Consider the following 18,507-nt stretch of genomic DNA (forward strand, 5'->3'; position numbering starts at 1 on the left):
TATCCAGCTATAATTATCAACTCAGGGCCAGTATTCTGCCACCTATACTCAATTCCTTTCTATCTTCAATTATTTTTAATTTTTTTTAATGTTTATTTTTGACAGAGAGAGAGACAGAGCATGAGTGGGGAAAGGGCAAAGAGAGAGGGAGACACAGAATCTGAAACAGGCTCCATGCTCCGAGCTATCAGCACAGAGCCCGACACGGGGCCTGAACTCACGGACAGCGAGATTGTGACCTGAGCCGAAGTCAGACGCTCAACCAAGGTGAGCCCAGGTGAGCCACCCAGGTGTCCCTCAGTTATTTTAAAGCAAATCTCAAGCATGCCATTTCATCCATAAATACTGCAGTATGTGTCTCTAAAATGGTTCTGAATCTCAGCACTACTGACACTTTGGACCAGATGATTCACTGTTGTAAGGGCTGTCCTTTGTGCACTGTTAAGATGTTTAGCAGCATCCCTTGTATCTACCTACTCAATACTGTCAACAACCAATTATGACAAGTGGGTGTCACTTGTATCTCCAGACATTACCAAATGTCCCCTGGGAGGCAAAATCCATGCACCATTGAGAACCACTGCTATAAAAGATAAGGACATTTAAAAAAGCCACAATACTATCATCTCACCTAAAAATATTAATAGCAATTTCTGAACATCATAAATTATCCGGTCAGTGTTCAAATTGTCCTGATTGTTTTATTAAAAAAAAAAATTTTTTTACAGGGTTTTCAAAGCAGGTTTCAAATAAGGTACACACACTGCAACTGGCTGATTTGTCTCTTATGTCTCGTCTATAAATTCCCCTTCCTCTCTTCGTAATGGATTTAAGGGAGTGCCACATGTTCCAACTGGTTGATTTGTCTCTTATAGCCAATAAAAATTTTCCCTTTTTCTTCTCATTTCTCTATGGAAGACACCAGATCTATAGAGTTTCCCACAGCCTGGATTTAGCTAACTGCATCCCTGTGTTTTTATTTAACATGTTGCTCTGGCACCGGTGTTTCATATAATCGGTGGATATAAGGCTTGATCAGATCCTTATTTGAGTTGCTGACAAGAATATTCACAGGTAACGTTGACTCCTGCTCAAACTTATTACAAAGATAGAGAGAAATGACATTCAATGTCAACTGATGTGATGCAAAAGAAAGTTCACAAGCAGACAGCACCACCTATGATACATTCCTGCCCAAAATAAAAAATGAACTGAATCCAATCAAACCCCAGATTTAAGTACCAGTTTACAGGAAGTACAGGGGATGGGAGGACACGTTAAATAACATTATAGGACATAATCAGCCAAATTCGGAATGTAGAAAATTGTACAGGGCCAATAACCTAGTTTCTTCCATATACAGGTAGAAAAAATAAAAAGGGATAAGAAAATGTTACAGACTAGAAGAGACCACTTTTAACATTATGAACCTCACTTGAATCCTGATTTAAATACACAAACTGTGGGGCACCTGAGTGGCTTAGTTGGCTAAGCATCCGACTCTTGATCTCAGCTCAGGTCCTGATCTCAGTTCCTGACTTCAAGCCCTGCATCGGGCTCTGCGCTAACAGTGTGCAGCCAACTGAGGATTCTCTCTCTGCCTCTCCCCTGCTTGTGTGTGCGCATGTGCACTCTCTCTCAAGATAAAATAAACTTAAAAACTGTGTTTTTAAAAAAGGTATTTATGGGATATTTGTGCAAATCTAAAGATTTACTGAATATTAGATGACATTGCAGCTAGTCTTAAAATTTTTTTGGTAGGATACTATAGTACGTCTTTTAAAATGTCCTTCTTTCTAGAGATGTATACTGAGGTAATTATGAATATTATCTGGAATTTTATTTAAAATATGCCAGTGGGGAGGGAAGGGTATAAAAAACAAGACTGACCACATGTTGCTAATTGCTGAAGCTGGGTGATGGGTACCTGGGGTTCATTATATTCTTCTCTCTACTTCTGTGTATATTTGAAGTTTTCCGCAGTAAAGGTTTCTTTAAAAAAATCAAGTACCCCTGGCTATGATGATGGATTGGAAAGCATCAGGCCCTGTTTAGGAGGCTCCTACAGTAGTCCACGTGAGAGGTGAAATGGCCTGTACTAGAAAGACCACAGAAACAGAAAAAAGTAGAATTCACTAGATATCTAAGGAGGTAGAATGGATAGGGCTTGGTAATTCAATGAGTATGCAAAATGAGAGAGGCAGTCAAGAATGAGGCTCAGATTTCTGGTTTAAACCTGTGGCTGGCACTGAGAAGGGGAAGACTTGGGGAGGAAGGCTGGGATTTGAGGTACCTGTGGAGCATAGCATACATGGCAGCTGAAGCCAGGGGAGTAAAAGAGATACCCAGGATGAGAGAATGCCAAGTGAGAAGGAAGAGTGCCTGGGACAGAGTACTGAGGAACACCCAAGGCCCATCTGTTCACTGTAAAGGAGCATGTTCTCTGTGTGTGCATCTGGGCTGAGACGTGTATATGCGTGGAAGGGGAAGACTGGCAGCAGGCAGGGATGGGGACAACTGGGGTGGTGGTGGAAGATGTGCCTGTGTCTGTATGTGCATAGCTGGGGGAGACCCTAAGTCACAACTCTCTCCCTCCTTTGCCAGCTTACCCCTCTTTCCAGCCATGGTCTCCATGGGGCCCCCAGGTGGGCTGACTCTCTTCCCTTTGAACAGCTAGGAAGATGTCCCCACCCCTGTGGCTGATCCTCACCTTCAGATCCTCACACAGGTCACCGTAGTCAATCTCGATGAGGGCCTCTCGTGCATAGATACTGGAAGTTCGCTGAGAACCACTCACTGAATCCTCCCCCTGGGAGCTACCCTGCAATGGTGAGAGGGAGAGTCCAATGGAGCACACTGGCCATGAGAATGCTCCTCTAGAGGGTGCGGGGGGGGGGGGGGGGCGCTCCTATGTAGCCTTCAAAGTCTTTGAGAAGCACCTTGCTAGAGAACACCTGTGGCAGAAGGACAGCAGCTCTGAAGGCACAGAGACCTGAGTTCAAATTTGGGCTCTACCACTAACGGTGGGATCCTGGGCAAGTCATGCTGTCAGATCCTGACACCTGAATCCTGATTTAAACACACAAACCCTCAACTGTAACACGGGACAACGCCTGCCTGGCAGGATTGTTTTGGATTAGGAGTAATTATGTCACCCGTTACCATGGCGCCTGGCACATTTCTGGTGTTCAAAATATTTTGCTGAATTAAATTGAAATGCTATTTGGGAGGAGGGAGGGAAAGACATGTGGGCCTGAGATCCGTGCCCAGGTCTAAGACAGATATATGCAAACCTCCTCTCAGTTAATGTTCCCACCCCTTGCTACCAATTGTCAATTCCAGGACATAAGATGCCTTGGCTCCTCTACTGGCTAGTGTCCCTCCCTTTCCTATGACTAAACTTTGTCACCTCTGCATTCCTGATGTCCCTTACCCAACCCTCTCCTGGCCAGCCTCTTTCACTGCAGCTAGGCCATCATTTCTCAGGTCCCTCAGCTTCTGTCTTCCTTTGCTCTTGGCTAATGTCCCTCAACATGCACTCTTCCCAATAGTCATCACCTGCGGGAGCTAACTTTTTCCTCAAGTCCCTAAGGTTACATACAGAATGATTTCATCTTCTCCTGGCCTCACTCCCTCACCACCCACTGACAGCACTACCCCTCAATTCAACTTCCCTCTCACACCAAGGCTATTGCCTTTCACTTCACCTGCCTTCACAGCCTCACCCTGCCTCATCTCCCCTTCATCCTTCCTTATGTTCCCCACCACCTCCACCCACCATCCTTTTCTCTCTCTCCCTGGTCACTCTCACCTCCCATCTCTGGTCAATGTTGTTCATTGCCCACTCCCACCACCAGCCATGACACACACCTCTTCCTGACTAATGTCGTCCATAGTGCCTTTAGACAGTGGCAACTTGATGTCCTGCATCTTGCAGGCCTGTAGCAGGTTGTGGCGGTCACTGCGTTTCTGTTCAAGCTTGGTCTCAATGGCTGTTACCTCCTTCTGTAAGTGGGTCATTTCCCTAAGAAGGTCCAGGGAGAGGTGAGATCCAAATCCAGCAGGCTGCCTGCTCTACCTAGTTCCCCCACCCCAGGCCTGAACCCACTCACTTGTTGGCGCCCCCCAGTTTCTTACGAATCTCCTCCATCTCATGATTCTTATCATTCACCTCCGACTTCTTGGCCAGGTGCTGATTCTTCAGGTCTTGTAGCTGGGCCATGGTCTCATCTATGATCTTCATGTGTCTTTGCTCCTCCTGGTCCCAGCAGGGGGAACAGGACAAGAAGTGAAGGTTTTCCTCATCTCACCTTTGGATCTTCTCCCCTTGCCCCCACCCTTTCCACCAGGCAGAAGGAGCCTCTGGGTGTGTCAGAACCTCTTCAATAAGCTCTACTTTCACATACCACCATCACCCTCTGGGCTTCTTTTTATCTTTTTTCAAATTTGGTTGCCCTCCCCTACATACCCCATAATACAAGTTGCTTGATGTAGAAAAGTTCAAAGTACTGAAACAGTATCAAGTAGGAGGAGAAAAAGTCACTCATAATCCCACCAGCCACAGATAACCAATTAACATCTTAGTCTGTTTCCTCCTCATATCACTTCTAGATAGCCCTACAGACTTGAGACTAGATTAGAATTAAAACTCTATATTCTGACTTAGTATTATATTTAAGCATCTTTTCCACATCAAAATTGCCATCATGAGCAATATAACATCAATTTTTTAAAAACCCACACAAACAATACTGTGTATTTTCTATGAGTGTACCTATATGAATATACAAGTATTTAAGTAAATGCCTACAAGCTCTGGAAGAATACACACTACATGGGATTAGCCCCAGGAAGAGGAAAGGGAGTGGCATTGAGCATGGTCAGTCAAGGGGATCGGAGTCTTACTTAATAGATCAGATTTCTTAAAGGAAGAATGTTTGGTTTTCATTTTGATCTTAAAGTCACATAAAGGAGACATATCTGCAACTTCCTCCCAAATGGCTCATAAAAACAATATGCATACACAGACAATGCAGAAACAAATATGGCATGTCAGTGACTGATGAATCTTGGTGACAGGTAGGGGGGAGTTCTTTGTAATACTCATTTTCAAATGATTTCAAAATAAAAAGTCATAGAAACATGACTCTGGATCATCTAGATGTCCATGTATGCCTGCCTGATCTTCATTTGCATTTAAGATTCTGGTGACACCAAAGAGAACTACTTTAATTATCTGGGTTTAATGAAAACACACACACACATACCACCACCACCACTACCACCAACAAACACAGGCAGACATAAAAGTCAAATGGTTTAAACCAAGTGAAGAGGATCAAATCACCTCAGGACGGGACGCTGTGAGAAGAACAAAGGTTTGACAGGAATTTAAAGAGAAGGAATGTGGGAAAAGGGAGTTGTTAGACAATACCCAGTGACACAGGCATGCTTGACTCAAACTGAGCCGTGGCAGTCAGCAGCACAGGCGCACTGTGAAAAGGGACTCAGTTTCAGCAAAACACCATCATCTGTTGCACTGAATTAATGTGGTTAATTATAAAAATTAATTTGTAAGTTTATCCTGGCTTTCTGGTTAAGTGCTCTAAGTATGGATGTTTGTATATATTTAACAGTAAGGATTTTTTTAAGCCAACGCTAAAGATCTTAGGTCTTTAAACAGGTTCTGTATATTACTAAAATTTGAAGACCATTTAACTACACACATATATGAATGTAGTGTAATTTGCTAAACTCCTAATTCCCAGAGGACATTGGAGAGTTTCCAATATAGAACTATAAATGTTTGTAATAAACATCAACCTCCGTGCACAAAGCTGTGCCAGCATTCTGGATTTCCTCAGGTATTACTGAGTAAGAGGGGATAAATACATTCTGAAGAATCTTGATGGATGGTGCCATATGGCATAAAAGAATGCTGGTCTTGGGCACCGTGGCCAGTGTTAATCATTTTTTTAATCTTGGATGTGATAGGAAACAAATTACCTCTGATTGTTGCTTTAATTTGCATTTCTTTGATTTCTAATAAGGCTAAATTATGTGTATGTGTTTATGGGCTATTTGAACCTTCTTAAACTGTTTGTGCCTCTTACTCATTTCATTTTTCCTATTTAGGTCTTGGTGTTTTCTTATTTCAACAGGGCTTTATCAATAATGGATATTATCCTTCTATCATATCTCTTCCAATTTTTCCTCCCAGTTTTTAGTATGTCTTTTCATGCTCTCCTTCCTTACCTTCTTGAGCTTTTCTATCTCATTTTCATCCTTTTTCACTGTCTGCTCCCACATGTGCACTTTATCCTGGTCCTCTTTCAGTTGGTTCTTTTCAAAATCCAACTGGATGCCCAAGCGAGTCTTCTGATTCTCAAACTCCAAACTGTGGGGAGAAAAAAGAACTAGACCCAGGATGCAGGGACTCAGGTACTACCAGATTTCAGTCACCACTCAGCTCATCCCTCCATATCCACATAAAACTATTCCAACTCCAACTGACGCTGGAGAACTAAGTTCCTCAGCCTTGCCTTGTGGATATGGCACAAGGCAAGGGAGATCAGGCCAAACTCCACTACTCCCCCTTTATACATTGGAAGACTCCAGAACCCTCCCAAGTTCCTAGGAGGCACAAAAAGGTCCACCTGAACCCACCAGCCATGATAATTCCTACTTATTAAGTTTCTGTGTACTTTACAAAATTACCTCTAATCCTCTAATTAATAGCTCCACAAGTAAGCATGATTATCCTAATTTTACAAATGAGGGAACATGGGCCAAGAGGTAAAAGACCTTGCCCAAGGCCACACAGGAATCCAGGTCTAACACCAAACCCAGGCTGTTTCTCCTATGGCACCATCGCAATGTAATGTGGCAGAATAAGAGGTCTGGCATCCAAACTCTGCCATTCACTAGTAGTGTAATCTTGGCCAAGGTAGTTATACATTCTATGCTTCTGTTTCCTCATCTCTAAGATGGAAATAACAGTAGTGCTTACCTCATAGTTATTGGGAGAATTTTTTTAACAAGTTAATATGCATCCAGTCCTTAGAAGCATACCAGACACACAGTTAAATACTTAATAAATTTTAGTTACCATCATTATTGACAGTATCCTGGTTGCATTCAGCTTATACTTGCTCATGGGCTTTGACTCTTTCCCATGAGCCCACCCACCCTCCCCCATCCCAGAACCTTCAAGGAGCAGAGCTTAGGTAGTAAAAACAAAACATAGAGAAAATACTAGATTTCTGCTATTGCCCTGCTCCCCATCTCTTCAGAAACTCAAAGAGTATGTAACCAGCATCCAGATACTAGCAGGCCAGACAGGGCTAATTTCCAACTGCCTCCCCACCCCCGCAATATGGTGTGACAGATGCTGCCAGATGTCATGCTAGCAGCTTAACCCTATTAGTCACTATAATCCAAATGGAATGTAATTAACTCTATAATTTTGAGCTATGCAATTTTAAGTCCAATATCCCAAGCATGACTCATAAAGCCCTCTGCAATCTGGCCCCTGCTGACCTGTCCACCACCCCCGCCTTCCTCCTGACCCCATTTTTATGCTCCAGACATTCAAAACTACTTAGTTTCCAGTACAAGGCACACTCTCTCACACCTCCGAGCATGCTGTTCTCACTGCCTGGAACTCCCTTCTGTCTGCTGCCCAGCTGGCCAAGTCCTACTCACTCTACAGGCATCCAGTTCATCGCTTCTTGTTCTGGAAAAGCTTTCCTGACAGTTGTGAGCAGGTTCTCCGCTTTTATTACATGTTTCTGGGTTTCCTCCCTTTTTGGTGCAGTTAATTATATCCCACAGTTCGTAACACGCTTATGTTCACTGTCTGTGCAAGACCATGGTCTCCTTTGGCTCAATACCTGATTTCCACTCCCATTACTCTCCCTACAGTGAGCACACACTCCAAAGTGACATACATACATACATACGTACATACATACATACGTATATAGCCTTAAGAATACACACCCTTGTAAAATATACTTGTTTTTAAATGTACACAAATACAATTATAAACGTATGTATGTTACAGCCTGTAAATCTAGTTCTTGCTTTGAACTGCTACACAGTATTGCATAGTCTATATATTCATCACATTCTACTTATATTTTCCTCCAAGTGATGGCCATTTATGTGGCTACCAATGCCCAACTACTATAAATTATGCTAAGACACAACCCCGAATGTGTCTCTTTGTTGCCCTGTGGCAACACTCTCTCTGAGCTATATATCCAGAAGTGGCTTTGCTAAGTCATAGAGCTTATGCAGACTTATTTTCACCAAATACTGCTAAGACTGTTTAATTTGCATTTCTCTGATTAGAAACAAGACTGAACATCAATCTGTAGTTATCAGCCATTTGTGCTTCTTTTTCCATGAAATGCTAACTACACCCTCTGTCCATTTCTCTATTGGGTCTCTCGTTTTTATCTTTCTTCTTGATTTGCAGTTCTTTGAACATTTCCTCTGTCTATGTACCTCAAGTACAGCATCAATGACACTATTCTGAAATTGGTGATCTACTTGTTTGTCTCCCCCACTTCCACAACCCCCTGAGGACAAGGACAGTCTCTGATTCAATTCTATATCCCTTGAGCCTGGCTTATGGGTAGGAGAGCAATGAGTATTTACTATATGGGCCATGAGCTACATAAACTGCAGACTGAGACCCAGGGTCCAGGGGGTGACCTCTTTTAAAGATTGTCACGTTCGTCTGTGTCACCCCAATCTCCCTACCAATACCTAGCACAGGACAACTTTGTACAACATAGGGACTCAAGAAAAGTCTATTAAATTAAATATAGTAAAGAGGGGGAAGAGAAGAGGAACTGTTGTGTTGTTCTTACTATTCTTCCAACTTCATTCCATCCCCACCCCTCTGCAATGCCCATCAGGATAATGACAATAATAAAAACTAGCATTTACTACTCTTGGTAGGTGCTAAGTATTATCCTAAATACTTTACAAGGACGAGTTCATTTGATCTGCCTAAATGCCATGAGACAGGCATCCTTATTATCCCACTTTACAGATAAGGAAACTGGGCCTCAGAGAGGTCAAGTCACTGCCCAAGATAATGAGTTATGGAGCTAGGATTCTAACCCAGGTAAATCACATTTAAAGCTGGCACTCTTAAGCATGAGACCATGCCACACTGCCTCCCTGATGTTCCTGTTCTTTAAAGCCGACCTACTACACCCATCGTTCTAAGAGCTGCTCTTTGTCTTATGATGGCATGTGACTTCCCAGGATATCAGGCTGGGGGCTCAAGGGCACCCCAGTGTGTCCTCTTGTACCCCACACTTCCACTTACCGCTTCTTGGCAATTTCGTTCTGCCGCTTCACCTTCTCTTCCTCAAACTCTCGGATGTTGCGCACACCAATCTCCCGACAAAACTCTTCAAACACCTCATCCTCCACCTGAGGGGAGAAGCAAGGGACAGCAAAGGCCCTCTGGATCAGAGTGCTGCTGCCAGTCCCAGTCCCACCCCACTGCACACACTGGCATGGTTCATCCCTTACCAACCTGGTTCATCTTCTCCTTCAAGTCTTTCATTTCCCTCTCTCGGCTCTGGATGATCCTCTTGATATCATTAATGCGAGGCCCAAAGTTGGCTAGCTCACTCTCCAGCTTGGACTTTTCCTGCAGGAAACAGGGTTGAGGGAAAAAGAGACCAGGCTCTTTGGAGGAACGGAGCCACCCAGAGCTCACCGGCCCCTGCAAAAGAAGGGCTAGCTCTCCACATGCTGAGAGAACATGGCTCACAATTCCCCAGTCAAGGTTCCATCATCTCCCACTTGAACCATCACACAGCTTCCTCCTCGGGCTCCTTTTCGGCTAGCTTTAATCCACATGGTAAACATCATCAGTTACAGGTCCACATTTCCTTATCTATAACCCTCAGAATTCAGACCTTTTGATTTTAGAAGAAGGTAAAGGGATATTTATACTACACTTTAAATAATGCCTCCAGGTGGTCTCGGGAAGCACCCTATGATCAAACACATTAATATACCTAGAAGAGCACCCCCACCGAGAGGGACTGAAATGCCAGCATTCACTTTCAATTCACTTTCAGAAGCAGCTCAGATATTTGTTGAACGAATAATGCTAATAATAGCATCTAACATTTACTGAGCACTTACCGGGCGCAAGGAATCAGTCTAAGTACTTTACAGGCATGTAATCATTCAATCTTTGCAAGAAGGCTATAAAGCAGGTGGTATTCTAACTCCCATTTTACAAATAGATGAAAAACTGATGATGACACATTAAGTAAGCTGCCTCCCACCATAAAGTCGAGATCTGAAGCCCGGGCTGCTATGCTTGGTTCCCTGAGGCAGGCTGGGAGGAGAGAGGGAAATGGGATACATTTCCACTCCCAGAGAAACTCTGACCAGGAATGTGAGGGTGGCCTTTGGAGGACAGAGCTGAAGACTAAGCCCCACCTGCAGATTCAGGGCTAGATGTCTTGTCTTAGTCTGTTCCAGGTCACTCTGCGAGTACTTGAGCCGCATCTGTAGTCCATGGGCCTGAGACTGTACCTGACGTAGCTCTGCCTCTTTCCGCTTTGCCTTCATCTGCTCCTGAAGTGGACATGACAGAACAGCTAAGTGATAAGAACAGGAGTGGCCAGCCTGGGCTTAGGACTCCAAACCCTGGGGACAGTAATGCCCATGACTTACTTTCAGCTCCTCTGTCAACCGCTCCTTCTTCTCTTTCAACTTATCTACCGCTTTCTCATCCCAGCGCCGAGCCTTGGCTTTCAAGTCACTGGCTCCACCAGAGATCACCCCTGACTTCTGGAACAGGGTCCCATCCAGTGCCACCGTCTATACACAGTAGGGAAAAGAGAGAAGGAGGGAGAGAAGATGAAGAGTCTCCAATACTAAGCCTGTCCAGCTCCAATGTGCACAAGGGAATCCATACCTTGTGACGCTGGTGGCCGCCAAAGGCAATGCGGCGGGCATCCTCCACATTGTCACACACAAGGGCGTTGCCACAAGCATATTGCAGGGCCTTTTTGATGTGGGGTGGCTCATAGCGAATTACGTCAATCACCAGCTTGGCCCCCTTCAGTTCCCGGAGCTTCTCATCTGTAGGTTTCACCTATGGGAAGAAGCTCAGTAAGTGGGAGAACATGGAGGGCTAGGAGAAGGGGCCCTCTCACACTGCCCTGACCCCATCCCCACCAGCCTCACCTCCAGGTAGTCAAGAGGCAAGAAAGTCTCAGGCTCCCCACGCTGTTCCTTGATATACTGAATACAGTCCCGGCCTGTCTTCTCAGAGTCCACGATAATGGCATCCATGTTCTTGCCCAAAACCTTGGTCACGGCAATCTGGTACTTCTTTTGTGTGGGCTGACAGAGGTCAATGAGGCGTCCATACTGAGGAAAGTCAGAAGAGAAAACTGAAGCATGAGGCTTTTGGTGACTGACTCAGGAACCCCAATTTCCAGTTCAGAAGTGGCAGACCAAAACTTGCATGAGGAACGTAGCTTCCATGCTATGGAGGAAAAGCCTACTCTGTCCCCAAAGCAACAATCACTCCAGTCATGCCTGAATCCAAAATCATCTTTCTAAACCTCAGTTTTATCATTTCACAGACCACTACTGCCCCAGGCACTATGTCAGATACCCCTTACATACATTACCTCAAATTCTCACAAGCACCCAGCAAAATAAATCTTTTTCTAGTTCATGTCCCCCATGCCCCCGAAGCTAATCCTGGTTCTCTAAGAACTATCAGATAATGGGTAAGATCTTCAAGGGCAGGAAATGAGCCTAAATCATCCTTATAAACTCCCCAGGAGTGTCTAGAGGACAGATCAGGAAATATCTATGGAACCAAATTAAGTTAAACCCAGGGAAGGAATTATAGCAATAGAGATCCTTATAAACTCCCCCAGAAGTGTCTAGAGGACAGATCAGGAAATATCTATGGGACCAAATTAAGTTGAACCCAGGGATGGATAGCAATAGAGAGAGAATACTCAGGGAACTCAAGATTTGGTTTACGAGGCCAAGAGCTCTGATAAAGCCTAGGATATCCCTACAAGTAAACAAACCACTTGGTACAGGCCATGTGAGCTCATATCAAAGCCTGCAGAGTTACTTCCTATGAGACTAAATCATATCCTGTGGCTCCTCCCACTTCCAAAGGCCTCTCCAGTTTCCCAGCATCCCACAGAGGAGTGGAAGCAGCAAGACAAAACCTTCAAGAAGTTGCAACTGGTGTGATAGAAAGAACAGGAGGTTCCAAGTCAGACATAAGTTGGGTTTGGATTACAATTCTTATAAGCTGTGCTGTTTTGGGTAAGTCATTTCATCTCTCTGAGCCTGTTCCCCCAGCTGTAAAAAAGGGATCAGCAATCTTGTCTTCACAGGGCTGCTGACAGCCAGTGGGAGAGTAGGTGCTCAGGAAAGGAGTTCCCTTTCCATTCTTACCACAGAGCCAGGGTACAAGCGCTTGATGCTTTCCATAATCTCTGCCTTTCGCTGTTGGCGGCTGCTCTCCTGGCGGTCAATACGGGCATCACCTAGCTGCTCCATCACCTGGTTCAGCTCCTTATTGATCTCATCAATACGCCGTTTGGCCATCTCCACCTCCTCTGTCAGCTCCCCCTCTAACTTCTTCTGCTCCTCTAGGGACTGCCTACAAAGTGAGGGATCACAAGGGGTTACCCTGGCTAGTGAGAAAATATACCTGGCTGAAAGGGACTCTGGGGATCCTGCCTGAGGAGGGGCAGGACAAATAGGGTTCACAACAACAGCCCTGGAAATAAGAGGAAAGGCTGCAGAGCCACATACTTGCTAGTGGTAATGTATTCCTCTAGTTTCTCAATCCGTTTCTGATTCTCTTCAATCTCCCGCAGCTTTTGCTTGATCTTGGCCTGGAAGAAAGACAAATATACACCATCACCAGGGGCTGAGCAAGCTAACTCTAAGACCATGGGGCCCTGGCTTATACCTGCTATGTGCCCACTGATCAAAAAGCCCAACAGTCCAGGACAGTCTGTCACTAATGGGGGAGACCTACTAAAAAGCAGACACACAACAGTGTTCAGTGTGGCTCTGCTAATTGATGCCCCTCCCAGAGTCCTGAGACCTTCTCATGACGTTCTACCTAGCCTGGGTAGAACATGTCCTGGTTCTGCCACTTCATAATGATGTGACCTTAGGCAAATTACTTCACCTCTGCACTATAGTTTCCTCATTTGGAAAATGAGGAATTAAATGAGTAAATACATGTAAAATATAGTACCTAGCAAACAGTAAATGCTTACTAGTTGTTAGCTATTGTCATTACTGTTAAGGGGCACCTGGGTAACTCAGTCAGTTAAGTGTCTGACTTCGGCTCAGGTCATGATCTTGCGGTTCGTGGGTTTGAGCCCCGCATCAGGTTCTCTGCTGTCAGCACAGAGCCTGCTTTGGATCCTCTGCTCCCCTCTCTCTGTGCCCCCTCCCCTGCTCACGCTCTCTCCCTCTCAAAAATAAACATTAAAAAGAAAAAAAAAAAGACTTTCATCACTTCTTTTTTCTCTGGACCATCATCTCTAATCTTGTAACACATGCCCACCTCTGTCTCTACTTTCTTCCGCTCTTCCAGATCCAGCCGGTCCTGGTCGGCTTTCTGATCTCGATTGAACTTCTCCAGCTCCTGGGCCAACGTAGCCGCTCTCTTGCTGGCTTCTTCTTTCAACCGGTGGTATTTCTTCACCTGTATTAGGAACAGGTAACCAAATCAGTCTCTGTAGAAGCACAGCAATCCCCCACCCCACCCCCAACCTCCCAGAGCTTACCTGATTCTCCTCCAAGGTTAAGTCTCTGCCCTGACTCTGACTCTCCTCTTCCATCCGTTCCTCAAACTCCTGCCGGGCTTTCTCTACTGACAGCATCTCCTTTTCCAGCTCATCCATGTCACCTTTACGCTTCTTGTAATGCTTCTGAGCATTCTGTAGGGACTTCTTGGCTGCTTCCAGCTTCTTGATTTTGTGGGAGGTATTCTCCTTGGCTTTGATGTATTGAGGTCGCTTCTGGTTCAGCTCTGAGTCCTTCTCCCTTTTGCCGGAGGGGGGGTGTGGGTAAATCAGTTAGCACTGTGGCAGAAGAGAGGGTTCCCAGGCTTTTTACCCAAAGGGGGGGCCTGATGTCCCAGCCAGCCTCAGGGAATTGCTTAAAGAACGAGGACCTGATGCCCCACAGATCCTCAGAAAAGGGGCAGTCTGACTACTCCCTGGAACTGATGGCTTCAGCCTGGCATTCCGGCCATTCCATAAGGTAAAGCTGCCACTCCTGCCTCAGCCCTAGCCAGGCCAGGACCCTCAGTAACAGCTCCCAAGAATGCCCTATGTTCATGGAGTTTTCCCCCATCTGATCTAACTTTTTCATGTCCTTTAAACTTCTAGCGCCAGTTTTCCTCTTCCAGGAAGGCATTCCCAGCCACTCTAGTAGCCAGGCCTCCCATTGCTTCCTCTCACTTGGCAAGGTCCCCACCCCTTTCAAGTTCTCTCTTTCATGAGTAGCCATCTACCCAGAGTCTGAGTACTCAAATGCTTTGTCTAAAATGCAAGTCAAGAAATGTGTTTGGTTCTGGCCAAAGCAAGTCAAGAGGAAGACAAACTAGGACGAACACCGGACTCTAGGCTCAGAGGAGCCCTAGGAAACAGCACAGCCTCTTGGTTTCCCATAGGTTGCAGGCCCAGGCCTGCCTCTTACTTGATCTCCTTCTCAATCTGCTGCTGCTCCCGCATCATTTTGCCCAGCTCCTTCTTCTTCTCCTTCAGCTCGTCCTCTACCTTGTCCATACGCTTCTTGTCCTTCTCAATCTCCTTGTTCTTAGAGGCCAGTTCCTTATTGAGCTTCTCAATCTCCACTTCATTATGATAAAGCTTAAAGAGCTGCAGCTGCACCTGAGCTCGCACCACCTCATCCTTCAGGCGCTGGTAGCGGTCGGCCTGCGCAAACAGGAGCACGGAGGCAGGTGTGCATCAGTAAGGCACTGGCTCGACCCTGGCCCCTTAGAGCCCAGAGGTAGCCTAGCCACCTACCTCTTCTTTCTCCTGTTTGGCTTCCTTGCGTTCAGCCGCAATGTTTTTTTTGCGATGGTAATTAAACTGTGTGTCCTCTTCAGCCTTCACCATTTCCTTCTTTCGCTTGTCATACTCCTGGGCCAGCTCCCCAGAGCGACTTATCTCTTCAAATAGAGCTGTCCTCTCTTTGGGATTCTTCATGGCAATAGATTCCACAGCACCCTAGTAAAGATCAAAACACTCTCCCCATTTAGAACCTATCCAACCCAGTTCCTTCTACCTATTTCTACTCAGTTATTCAGAAAAAGGTCTCTGACCCTCTCCCCGCACTAGGTGCCACATTTCACACTGGGCCTTGAGGACACGTTCCCTGCCTCTTGAGGTGCACACAGAGCAAAAGAGACAAAAGCAAAGACAACACCATGTGTTATGTGCAGTGACAGAAGCAACACAGAAAAAGCACTAAGTGAAGCTTGGGGGTAGGAGACTGATAGGAGTGTCTATCCAGGAAAGCTTCCCAAAGGTGACATCTAAGTTGAGTTTGAAAGATGGGGAAGAACTAACCAAGAAAGTTAAGAGAGAAGGTCATTTCATGTAAAGGACAATTAATATGCAAAGGCCTGCAGGCCAAAGAAAGCAAGTGAATTTGGGGAACTATAAACAGTTTAACTGAGCTGGAATGCAGGGTTGGAAGGGAAAAATACCGACAGGTGAGGGGCTAGTAAGGTGGGCAAGAACCAAAGGATGATGTTTCCTGAATGCCAGGAGTTTGGAGTTTATGCTAAAGCAATGATTTAGCATGCATAATAACCTGGAGAGCTTGGTAAAACACTCAGTGCTGGGCCCCATCCCATAGTCTCTACGTCTACAGATCTGGGATGGGACCAGAGAAGGTGCATTTCTAGCATGTCCCCAAGTTGATGCTGATCCAGAGACTATAATTTGAGAACCACCATCATAAGACAATGAGCAATCACTGAACTGCTTTAAGGAGGAAAAGGAAAGAAACAGATTTGTGTCTTTGTAAGATGAACCTAGCCTAAGGGATGAATTGGAAGAGGACAGACTGGAGTCTTGTAAGCCCAGTGAAGAAGCTGCTACATTAATTCAGGGGAGAGATGAAGCTCAAGATGAAGCAGGCCCAGTGAGGATGGGACAAGGATCAGCAAAGAGCAGACAGCCAATAATTGTTAAAAATGCTCACCTGGAAGACGAGGAAGTTACGAGCTTTGATGAGAATGCCCAACTTCTCTAATTCCTCACTGTACTCATGTAGCTGAACCACTTTGTTGTTGATCTTGTACTCAGAAGAACCCCCTACAAGACAGTGCATGAGTTAGCTGAAGGTCAGACATCCACCTATCCCAGTCAACTAGTCTAGTCACCTCCCGGGACCCAAGGGGAGCCTTCTGGCCAGCCTCACCCACCAACAATGACACGGGCAAAGGTGCGGTCCTCAGCACCCTCCTCAGAGTAGACCATGCTGACAAAGGCCCGATTGGCAGCTGGCTTGCCCACAGGAGCTCCATGGATCAGGTCCCTCAGGGTCTTTACTCGCAGGTTGCTGGTTTTCTCACCCAATACAAAGCTGATCGCATCCATGAGATTTGACTTACCTAAGGGAGTAGGGGACAAAGCAGAGGAGGGGAAGTCAGGGAACACTGCTCTGCCCCCACCGGAGCCCTGGTTCAAGGGCTGAGAAAAACAGTCCCTTTGCAGCTATTACCTACAGCAGTTAAAGACTAGAATCCCATCTAAGGAAACAGCATATTCACATAATGGATTGTTCTACAACCATTAACGACACGGGGAAATGCCCATAATAGAAGAAATAAGCAGATAATATATAACAAAAAATATAGTTTGATCTCAACCAAGTTTAAAAGTTAAAAAAAAAAAAAGAGCTAAGGGAAGGTGATAATGGGGAGTTGCTGTTTCCTGTGTACATTTTCAGTTTTGCAAGATGAAAAAGTTCAGGAGATCAGTTGTACAATGTGAAGATACTTAACATGGCTGAACTGTACACTTAAAAAATCGTTAAGATGACAAATTTTGCTATGTGTATTTTACTATATTTTTTAAAAGGCATATTCCTATTGTGATACGATATGACGCATACAGCATCATCTATGAAGTATCTTGCCAAAATATTTAACCTAAATCTGAACAAGCCTTTAGACCTACCTTCCAGTTTACAGGAAATATAGTAGTTAGAGGAACATAGTAAGTGACACTATGAAGAAACCTTAAGACAAACACAGAATGTGGGATACTCTCCAAGACAACTGGCCTGATTTTTTCAAAAAGTGAATGTCTAAAAAGAAACTTGTGGAGAACCACTCCAGAACACAAGCGATTACTGAGAAATAAGCAAAGGCAGTGCACGAACTTTGATTGCATTCGAGTTTCCCTTTAAAACCAAAACCAAAACCAAAGCCAAAGCCAAAACAACATTCTGGGGAACAATTAGGGAAGCTTGAATATGAACTAGATAACTGACGACAACAAGGAAATTAATTTTCCCGGGTGTGATCACAGTCTACTGGTGACACAAGAGAATGATGATTTTAGGAGTCGAATGCTGAATCCCTAGAGGTGAAATGTCATGAAGTCCACAGCTTACTTTCCAATGATTAAGCAAAACACACAAGTAGGTTTGAATATTTTCATAATAAAAACTTGGGGAGAGGCAAAGGCATAGAAAAAAAATACATGAAAATGTGAACAGTGTAACCAGTGGTCACTTCCCAGAAGGAAAATAGGTTAACAGGTCAGGGAAGGGTATCTTTTTACTGTCTATCCTTTGGGATTTTTTAAATTTTATACTGTGTGCATATATCAGCTATTCAAATAATTAAGATTTTTTTAACATTAAGAGTGGTTATCTTTTCAATAGTGGAGTCACAATTGTTACTTTCTTCATTTTAGACTCAGGAAAAAAAATTTTTTTCAATTTAGACTGGGGGTTGGGGGTGGGAGAACACTTTAATCTCTATAAATGCTACTTCAGGATTATACCCCAGCATGTTATATGACCTTGAACGGAAGACCTGATTTCCCACACCTTTCTACTCAGGTATAAAAATAACAGCCCAGTTCCTTCCAAAGCAGTACAACACCATGATTAAGAGCTCGGGTTCTAGTCCAATAGACCAGGTTCTTAGTTTCACCAATTCTTAGCTGACCTTCCATTCCCTCACTTCGAAAATCTAAAAAACCACAACTGATAGGTAAAGCCTCTAAAATAACGCTTAGCACACAGTTCTCTGTTGGGAGTGGCAGGAGCACAAGGCTTTGAAGTATGACAGGCACAATTTCTGACCCTGGCTCTGAGAATCAATTAGTGTGCAAGTGATCACTTTGTGCCTCACTCTTCCACCTATGAAACAAAGATAATGGTACCTCCCTGATTGGGTCATTTTGAGAATTTAAATGTAAAAGG

General features: G+C 44.7%; 1 protein-coding gene across 1 annotated transcript in view; it reads right to left on the reverse strand.

Annotated features, from left to right (window-relative positions):
- The window catches only part of SMC1A (structural maintenance of chromosomes 1A), a 35,924-nt gene that overhangs the window by 15,029 nt on the left and 2,388 nt on the right, over positions 1-18,507 (reverse strand). The window contains exons 2-19 of the mRNA XM_053201642.1: positions 16,493-16,681; positions 16,270-16,382; positions 15,084-15,287; positions 14,752-14,990; positions 13,836-14,094; positions 13,613-13,753; positions 12,844-12,926; positions 12,481-12,688; positions 11,236-11,421; positions 10,964-11,143; positions 10,720-10,866; positions 10,483-10,620; positions 9,560-9,676; positions 9,347-9,453; positions 6,256-6,397; positions 4,113-4,258; positions 3,871-4,024; positions 2,711-2,821 (exon numbers count right to left, since the gene is read on the reverse strand). Coding sequence (XP_053057617.1) covers positions 2,711-2,821; positions 3,871-4,024; positions 4,113-4,258; positions 6,256-6,397; positions 9,347-9,453; positions 9,560-9,676; positions 10,483-10,620; positions 10,720-10,866; positions 10,964-11,143; positions 11,236-11,421; positions 12,481-12,688; positions 12,844-12,926; positions 13,613-13,753; positions 13,836-14,094; positions 14,752-14,990; positions 15,084-15,287; positions 16,270-16,382; positions 16,493-16,681 — 2,864 coding nt within the window. The remainder of the gene's footprint in view (positions 1-2,710; positions 2,822-3,870; positions 4,025-4,112; positions 4,259-6,255; positions 6,398-9,346; positions 9,454-9,559; positions 9,677-10,482; positions 10,621-10,719; positions 10,867-10,963; positions 11,144-11,235; positions 11,422-12,480; positions 12,689-12,843; positions 12,927-13,612; positions 13,754-13,835; positions 14,095-14,751; positions 14,991-15,083; positions 15,288-16,269; positions 16,383-16,492; positions 16,682-18,507) is intronic.

Source organism: Acinonyx jubatus, chromosome X (assembly GCF_027475565.1).
Source record: "Acinonyx jubatus isolate Ajub_Pintada_27869175 chromosome X, VMU_Ajub_asm_v1.0, whole genome shotgun sequence".
Taxonomy (NCBI): Eukaryota; Metazoa; Chordata; class Mammalia; order Carnivora; family Felidae; genus Acinonyx; species Acinonyx jubatus.